Source organism: Gastrolobium bilobum, unplaced genomic scaffold (assembly GCF_033153095.1).
Source record: "Gastrolobium bilobum isolate Gb01-03AN ecotype WA unplaced genomic scaffold, APGP_CSIRO_Gbil_v1 utg27381, whole genome shotgun sequence".
Taxonomy (NCBI): Eukaryota; Viridiplantae; Streptophyta; class Magnoliopsida; order Fabales; family Fabaceae; genus Gastrolobium; species Gastrolobium bilobum.
Genome location: NW_026900061.1, coordinates 123,672 through 132,979, shown reverse-complemented (window position 1 = coordinate 132,979; position 9,308 = coordinate 123,672). Strand labels below are relative to the sequence as shown.

Here is a 9,308-nt window from a genome sequence, read left to right as displayed (position 1 = left end):
CTCATCATAACTCTGAGGCTCACCCGTCTTCAGCAACAATGGTGTATTCATCAGGGTGCTCTCCATATAGGTCATGCTCTAACAGCTGCAATAGAGGTATCTTATATATCCCATTTTCCCTATTCAGTTTAGCTGTTCAAAATGGTTAATCTCAATGAGATTTATTGCTTGCAGGACACAATGATTCGTTGGAGAAGAATGTCTGGATACAATACTTTGTGGGTGCCTGGGATGGATCATGCTGGGATTGCCACACAGGTTCTATTTCTAAATTGAATTTTTCATGTAGTTCTTAACTCTTCTAATTTATCATTTATTGTGGATGTTGTTGGGTGGTGGAGGAAAGGCTACTTATTTGGCTATGGCTTTCAAGTTTCCCTTGTTTGGATAAACTTATGATTGTTGGGCACTTTTTGTTTTTAAAGAAAATGTTATTTTCCATTTAGATACAATGTTTAATAAGTACTTGTACTAAAAACCACTTGTTCAGTTGCCTATGCACATTTAATTTAGTGCTGTCAATGTGTGAACACAAAGTAGTTTTTGCTCTGTGGTTGGATTTCTTTTAAAATGTTAGCTTCTGAGGCAGAATGACTTTTTTTTTCCTTCCAATTTTTCATACATCTTTCTGTCACAAATTCGTGACTAGAAATGAATTGGATAGTTCTTTCGCTGCAAAGTTAAGGGCAGAAAAGGCAGCATATAGATAGAAGTTTTATTTTTCCTACAATTTGTGTCATACTGTCATTGACTTTAAATTGTAGTGTAAGCCCTATCTCAAATTTTACTTATGGTGCTCATGTACTATGGGTTACTTTACTCTTTAATGATATATATCTTAAGTTTCTTGTTTCAGCATATCTTTTATGTGTGAGGTGGTGTTAAATTATGTAAATTATGATTTTTATGCCGCAGGTAGTTGTGGAGAAAAAGATAATGCGTGAAAGACAACTAACCAGGCATGATCTGGGCCGTGAGAAATTTATCTCCGAGGTATGTTTTGTAAAACAATTTTTGAAGTCAAGGTTCTTGATAGCCTGATATCTTCTATTTTTTCTCCTGAACGTATGACCAACTTTGATGAATATTGGCAAAAGTAGGTATGGGAGTGGAAAAACAAGTATGGTGGCACAATATTACAACAATTACGCCGATTAGGAGCCTCTCTGGATTGGTCTCGTGAGGTAATTATGTATTTTAAGTAGTTTTATTATTATTTTTTATTTTGGGGTTGTAGGATAAAAGAAGACTCCGTTAAGGAAGAAAAAACATGAGCTCGAAAGAACAATCCCTGTTCCTTTGCATGTCCAACCTAAAACACCCTTATAAAACCCGTTAGCAGAAGCCGGTTATGAAGCTAAGAAAACTGAAACAAAGCCTACCCAGTAGGAGTCAGATATTATTTCTCATGCCATTTCACTGTCATAGTGTGTTAATTGACCTTCTTATTTATCTCTGTCTCACTTTCTATTTCCAGTGCTTCACTATGGATGATAGAAGATCTAGGGCTGTGACAGAGGCTTTTGTGAGGCTTTACAAGCAAGGCCTTATCTATAGGTGGGGTGGGCATTGGCAATATTCATTGTCTTTATGTAATGCTTTTATTCATAACTTCTGAATTATAGGATCTTCGTTGATGCTGATTCCAATCTTTTAATATTGACACTAATTAATAAGATCCTTGATTATATCTGGTCAAAGCTTTAGCTAATGTGTTATTGGAAACACTATAGGATGCTTATTTGTTATCAACCATGTGTAATAATATATACACAAATCAAATTTTGTTGTAAGACTTTGTCTTAGACCTAGTTACTGTACGATGTTCCTCAATTACACACACACATATATGTCAAAGGCTATAAGGCAAAATCTTTTAGATAAACTTCCTGCCACATGCGGATCTGAAGTCAAAACCAGAATCATGTGGACTACAGCCATATTTTGGGAACATGATATGATTGAACGTTCAGCATAGACCAAAATATATAGTGGACTTGCAAACTTTTTTCTGTTGAATCATAATTTTAATTATGATGTTGCGCATTTTTGGGCAAAAGATGTGTTATATCCTTGATGAATTGTTGGAATCTAAATACTAAGATACATTTATGTGCAAATGTGCTACATGGTAAATTATATGATATATATTTATGTGAATTAAGTTATATTCTAATGTCTTGCTGATGTGATTCTGTTTCCTAAGCTTTGAGTGCTCCTCAAGTTCTCAATTTCTTATGACATGATTTATACCTAAACTTGTTATTGTATATGCTCATTTACATGATTCAACTTGCTCTTTTGTGGAGATATTACTTTTTTTTTGGGGTCATTGTTGCAGGGACCTTCGTTTAGTAAATTGGGATTGTGTGTTACGAACGGCAATATCTGATATTGAGGTATGCAATGTGTTTACTTAGCTGTATCATCTGAAGTATTGCATATGTAATGTAATTGCTTGCTGCATGCAGGTGGATTATATTGATTTAAAAGAAAGGACACCACTAAAGGTTCCAGGATATGACAAACCAGTGGAATTTGGAGTTTTAACAAAATTTGCATACCCTTTGGAAGGGAACCTAGGTGAAATTGTTGTTGCCACAACTAGAATAGAAACTATGCTTGGTGACACTGCTATTGCTATACATCCTAGTGATGTCAGATACAGCCAATTTCACGGAAAATATGCTATTCATCCATTTAATGGCAGAAAACTTCCTATAATTTGTGATGCCATCCTTGTTGATCCAGAGTTTGGGACAGGTGCTGTTAAGGTATGCTCTATATGACTAAAAGTTCTGTTGAACTTCTTTTTCTAGTGATATTGTAATGTTTTGGTACTTTCTTTATTCCTTGCAGATTACACCTGCCCATGATCCAAATGATTTTGAGGTGGGAAAACGTCACAACCTTGAGTTTATTAATGTTTTCACTGATGATGGGAAAATCAATTCCAATGGTGGCTCTGAATTTTTGGGCATGCCACGATTTAAAGCTCGAGTGGCAGTGACAGAAGCATTACAGAAGAAGGTATTGTTGTTAATAAAATTCTTTGTTTCACATGAAATCTTTGGTGCTGAGGCAACAAATATGTTAGTTTCACATGTATTTGTGTGGAATCTGACTTATGATTGCTTTTTTTTTGTGATTGAGGAGTTATAATTTATATTATTATTGTTTTTAATATGTTGCATATGATGTTCTTCTTTTGGCACCCCATTTATCTATTATTAAGTAAATTGTGTAATTCTGTAAGAGGTAGTTGCCATGATATGAAAAACTCAATTTTTGGTATTTCCTGTTTCATTTGTTTTCTTCTTTTATATAGGGCCTTTATAGAGGTTCTGAAAACAATGAGATGCGCCTTGGTGTATGCTCTAGAAGCAATGATGTTGTGGAGCCCATGATAAAGCCCCAATGGTATGTCAATTGCAATGATTTGGCAAAGCAAGCTCTTCATGCTGTCACGGATGAGGAAAAGAAAAAGATAGAGATTATTCCAAAACAATATTTGGCTGATTGGAAGAGGTGCTTATATCTTGGTTTGCTTTTTGCAATTTCTTATAATGAGCAATTACAAAACTTATCCTTCAGAACATTCCTCCGAAATGTGGTCTAGGATCTAAACCACAATGCAATGAATTCCACCCCATAGAGATAGTTTAGCATCTCCAGAATCTGTACAATAATAGTATCATTATCTTTGTAATTATTAGTGAGAAATGTTTTGAGATTGAATTTGGCTATGCTTAGTAGAGTTCAAGACTGTAACTTGGCAAAGTATCAAGAGATATAATCAATTTAATTCATTGTCACTGCTTTCCTTCTTTTAGAATATTTAGAGCATATCTCATAATATCATTATCGTATTTCAAAATATTTTTGGGTGTCTTAGATGATCTCTGAGGAGTGGTTTCCATATGTCATGAATTGTTTCTTTATTTAATTAGGATTAGCATTCTAATATTAGTATAAATAAGGATTAGTGAATTGTATATTTAACACGTCATTACAATTTACACCCCATTTATCAATATTGTATTCTATTATTCATAGTTTGTTCCCTCTTTTCCTCTTTCTCTATCTACATCCTATAATTTCAATACCCTCCAATTTTTACACTCAACCAAGTATTGGGCAAACACAGAAGGCAAATTGTGGAAGGGTGTTATTGTAAATGGATTCAGAGTGAGGTTTATTTTATATTAAATTACATTTATGATACGTTGTGGTTGGTAACTTGCCTTGCTTTCATGTTTTTGTGCCTTTATGGCTCTTATAATTGTATAATATAACCATGGCTTAATCAAGGTGTAAAGTTTTGCAGATGGCTAGAAAACATACGTGATTGGTGCATTTCACGGCAGCTATGGTGGGGTCACCAAATACCTGCATGGTATGTCACTGTAGAGGATGACACACTGCTGGAATTTGGTGCTTACAACGATCATTGGGTGGTGGCAAGAAATGAAAAGGAGGCCCAACATGAGGCTAGCCAAAGGTATAATGGAAAGAAGTTTCATTTAAGCCAGGATCCTGACGTTCTTGATACGTGGTTTTCTTCTGGTTTGTTCCCATTATCTGTGCTGGGATGGCCTGATGACACAGAAGACCTGAAGGCATTCTATCCAACTTCTGTTTTGGAAACTGGCCATGATATCCTCTTTTTTTGGGTTGCTCGTATGGTGATGTTAGGATTGAAGTTGGGTGGCGATGTGCCTTTTAGAAAGGTGAGGTTACTATCTCTTGCTGATAGTTTGGGAAGGGCTTTATCCTTGTATAGGCATAATGAATTTTGAGATACTCGGGTGTTTTTTTTTTTTTTTTTTTTTTTAAATAAAAGAAGAAATTCATGAAGACAAAGAACATTCCAAAGGGATCTGAGGATAAGAGATACTACGTAAAAAAAAGAAAAAAAAACCCTGAGAAAACAAGAAAACATCAATAAAGCAAAGCTAAATCTAACCAATCCCTCATGCATGCCTAGAAATTTTGATCAATGACCTTCTTATGGATGTACTTACATTCCTATGCAGATTTATTTGCATCCCATGATTCGTGATGCCCATGGGCGCAAGATGTCCAAGTCCTTAGGGAATGTTATTGATCCCATTGAAGTGATAAATGGGATATCACTGGAAGGTCTACATAAGAGGTTAGAGGCCGGTAATCTGGATCCCAAAGAACTAGCTACTGCCATAGAGGGTCAGATAAAGGACTTTCCAAATGGTATTGATGAATGTGGTGCTGATGCTCTCCGTTTTGCACTGGTCTCGTACACAGCTCAGGTGTCAACCTTGTACCATACCAATGTTTATATGGCTGGTTTTTTCACCAATTTAGTTAACTTTTGTGATTTATTTGTGCTGTTTTCATTCATTTCAGTCTGACAAAATTAACCTTGATATTCAAAGGGTGGTTGGATATCGCCAATGGTGTAATAAATTGTGGAATGCAGTACGATTTGCTATGAGCAAGCTCGGAGATGATTATATTCCTCCTGCAACTTTGATTCCAGATGTTCTTCCATTTAGCTGCCAGTGGATACTCTGTGTGTTAAATAAAACCATATCCAAAACATTGAAGTCTCTAGAATCATTTGAGTTCTCACAGGCGACCACCTCTGTGTATTCCTGGTGGCAGTATCAATTGTGTGATGTATTTATTGAAGTGATTAAGCCTTACTTTACTGCTAACGATCCCATGTTTGCTTCTGAAAGACGTTTTGCACAAGATACTTTGTGGTTTTGTCTGGACAATGGCCTGCGATTGCTTCATCCCTTTATGCCTTTTGTCACGGAAGAATTGTGGCAGCGCCTTCCTTCACCCAGGGAATGTAAGAGAGCAGAATCTATCATGATATGCAATTATCCATCACCTGTAGAGGTGAGTTTGTTATAATATTTTGCTCTTCAGAATATAAAGTACATCGTTGTCTATTTTCTGATCATCCCTTTTTTGTACGTTCTCTTTAATTTTCTCTTGGTGATATTCTCTTCGCGATTATCCCTATGTATTTATGATATGTAGTGTTTATCATGCTTTGCTATTAAATAGTAAAAAAATGTATTGTTTATTTGTATTTTTAATTAATATGTTTTATTTTTTTATTTAGAGCTGGAATAATGAAAGGGTGGAGAATGATATGGACCTTGTTGAGTCTACCGTTAAGTCTCTCAGATCACTGGCGAAAGAAAGGCGTGACAGGTATGTGGAAGCAACATTTGCTTTTGTACTAGTCTCTGGTTTTCTGCTCTGTTCTGTCTATATATCTGGAACCTCTCTTTTTTGGGGGAACAAATGAGGAATTCTCCAAGTATAGAAAAGAGTTGCATAAATGAGGATAAGAAATCCTCCTAAAATAACCAAAACAACAAGACAAAGGAAACAGAACATGAAACACTTTGGGAGGCTATGACCTGTGCATAGTACTTTGTATTTGTTTCTGTACTAATTAGATTGTTATTCAATCGAACATGCTTTTCTGATTCCAAAATGATGGTTATGTTGCTAGGCGACCAGCTTTTGTTCTGTGCCGAACACGGGCGGTTGAAGAGATTATTAACAGCCATCAACTGGAGATTATAACACTAGCTAATCTATCCTCTTTGACTGTAAGTTGCTTTGTTGTGTTTGCATCTCATGCATCCCTTGCATTTTGTTTGGTGATGTTGTCATTAATCACTTAGCCGGTGTTCACTTCACTTGATTAACATATTTTTCACTTTTAATGTTCCAGATAATCACTGAAATCAACGCAGTTCCTTCTGGATATGCTGATACTGTTGTAAATGAAAGCCTTTCTGTATATTTAGAGCTTCAAGGAACTAATTCTGCGGAAGCAGAGCTAGGAAAGATGAAGAAGATAGATGAGCTGAAGAAGTATGTTTATCTCGGATTGTTTTTGAGAATACATTTTAACGTAGCAAGTGGTAAAATATGATAAGGTTGAAAAAAATGTCATTTGCATTTTGACTAATATATAATATATAATTAAGTATGCTTAGATGGTTGATTTTAAGTAGAATTTAATACACATGAGTTTCTTTTATTAAAAAGTTTATAGTAAGCATGTAACGTTTTTTTTTCTGAGTTGCTTTTAACACAATTTGAACTACTTAACAGACTGGAATTTCTATTTGTGCAGGCAAATAGAAAGATTAGAGAAGATTATGAATGCTCCGGGTTATGAAGAGAAGGTTTTGCCACATATTCGAGCTAAGAACGAGGAGAAGCTAGATTCCCTAAAGGAGCGTTTATTACTTGAGGAAACAGCTGGACTGAGTCTCTAGCTTCGACGTTGGGAACTTGATTGATCATCAATTTTTCTGACATGCTTATATATGAATGATGAAGCCAGATAGAAAGGTCCATCAGTAGTATGAAGCTTCATTTACAATTTTCGTACTTTTATGGCCTAGCTATTGGCTGCCCTACACTATATCTTTTGCTGAATTAATGCAAATTTTGGTAATATTTTGTCACGGTAATTTGGGGCATTAATGGGTCACCCTTAGTCCTGACCATGACTTTTGTAACCTTTATTCTTTATTGGATGTTGACAGGGCACTCCAAAGTAATGTTGGTTAGTTAACTTCTCTTGTTACAATAGAAACTGTGAAATTGATTTTATTTATAAAGAACTATTAAAAAGATTAAAACTATGATGAAATTGCTGTAAGATATTGGGGTAATTAAAGTACCACCAACGGTATTATTCCCAACTGGCAGTACTAAATTACTAATTCGAAACAAAATATTTATGTGTTATGACCTATGAAGTATCGACACTTCAAAAACCCTGACATGTCGTGTCCGACACTTCTCGACACTTCCCGACACTCCAACACGTGTTATAAAAATTCTAAAGAAGGTTCAAAGGTTGCACCGCGTTGAGTTTTTTAGTTTCAACTATTAGATTTATTGGATTCCGATTATCATTTTATTGAGTTTAATATAAATATTTGAGATATCTTATGTTTCTTTGCAAAATTGATGAATATTATAAGTTTAGTCTCATTTTTTTGTTAAATTATTGAATATTAAATATAATATATACTACATAAATTAAAAATATTATTTAATATCAAAACGTGTCCTAACGTGTCAAAATCTAACATTTTTTAGAATTAACGTGTCGGAGTGTCGTGTTGTATCGTGTCACGTGTCCCGTGTCGGTATCGAGACTATATAGGTTATGACCTTATAAAAGGACAAATATTTGGTTATCATGTTTTTATTTTTAATGCAACTTCTCTTAATAGTTATTACTCACTTTAGCTTATTTATATTTATTTTTTAAGCCTGCAGTATGATTGTTGGTTTGGGTTAAAGAATGTCATATTGAAATTAACTTGTGAATTGATAACGAAATTGGAATATGCCAAATATTTCTTTGTTTTATTCTTCTTCAACACTTATAAATGATAAAATTTCAGATTAAGAAATTTACAAAATTTGTATTCAAAAAAATAAAAAAATCAGATGCTTTTTACATGCAATATGAATATACACAAAATCATAAAAAAGAATATTCATTCCTCTAATCTATATTTCATCTATAATTAATTAGTATCCGTGCTGGTTTAAAAATCATTTGTACGGACACCATTTTGCAAATCCTACCAAAAGCTCTTCATTAATTCCCGAAGATAGTTATAAAAAAATCGAATAATTGAATCAAATTAAATTGAATAACTACACATAACACAATGAAACTTCAGCATCTTCAAATTCCACGTCAGCACTGCCATACTCACTCTTGACTCTCCCAACAATGTGTTGGTCACACGAGCACCATGTTCCTCCCTGCGCGCTTCTTCGGGTGGCTCGCCGCCAGGAACACCTCCTCATCGGACAGCGATGGTCGAGAACCGCCCGACACCGGCGACGATGATGAAATCTCAAGAGTTATCGGAAAAATGATTGAAGGAAATCATGTTAATGAGGGAAAAGTTTTGTTCTTTGATGTTGCTTCATTGACTGGAACAGTGTGTGGAAAAGGGTTAGTTAGTAGTAGTTACTAACTGTCGTCGTAACTGTTTCTTTTTCTGTCTTGTGATGTGGTGCTGTTTTGTGAGGGAAGTGAGAATTGAAACAATGGCTCAGGAAAAAAAATCCATCACCTGTCGCATGAGTGCCTTAGGGTCTTGTTTCCGTTAAATTAATTTCATAGTTACTTGAGCTTGTGTGTCTTGAAAGCTTAAAAAAGGAAGAAACTTTAGGGCGGTTTTGGTTTCGGAAATTTTTTTGGAATAGTAGGAAAATATAATAGATAGAGAAATGATTGGAAAGATAGATAAAATGAG

At 34.9% G+C, this 9,308-nt stretch overlaps 1 protein-coding gene across 1 annotated transcript; it reads left to right on the top strand.

Annotated features, from left to right (window-relative positions):
• Positions 1-54: 54 nt before the first annotated feature.
• On the top strand, positions 55-7,582 carry LOC133295164 (valine--tRNA ligase, mitochondrial 1-like; the record flags this gene model as incomplete). The annotated part of the gene is made up of 16 exons (XM_061493961.1): positions 55-96; positions 175-258; positions 916-993; positions 1,101-1,184; positions 1,478-1,557; positions 2,342-2,399; positions 2,472-2,774; positions 2,860-3,030; positions 3,329-3,528; positions 4,328-4,730; positions 5,037-5,288; positions 5,386-5,886; positions 6,116-6,207; positions 6,515-6,614; positions 6,740-6,882; positions 7,148-7,582. Coding segments are annotated over 16 exons (2,736 nt in total), but the record flags the coding sequence as incomplete, so codon positions are not given.
• Positions 7,583-9,308: the final 1,726 nt, after the last annotated feature.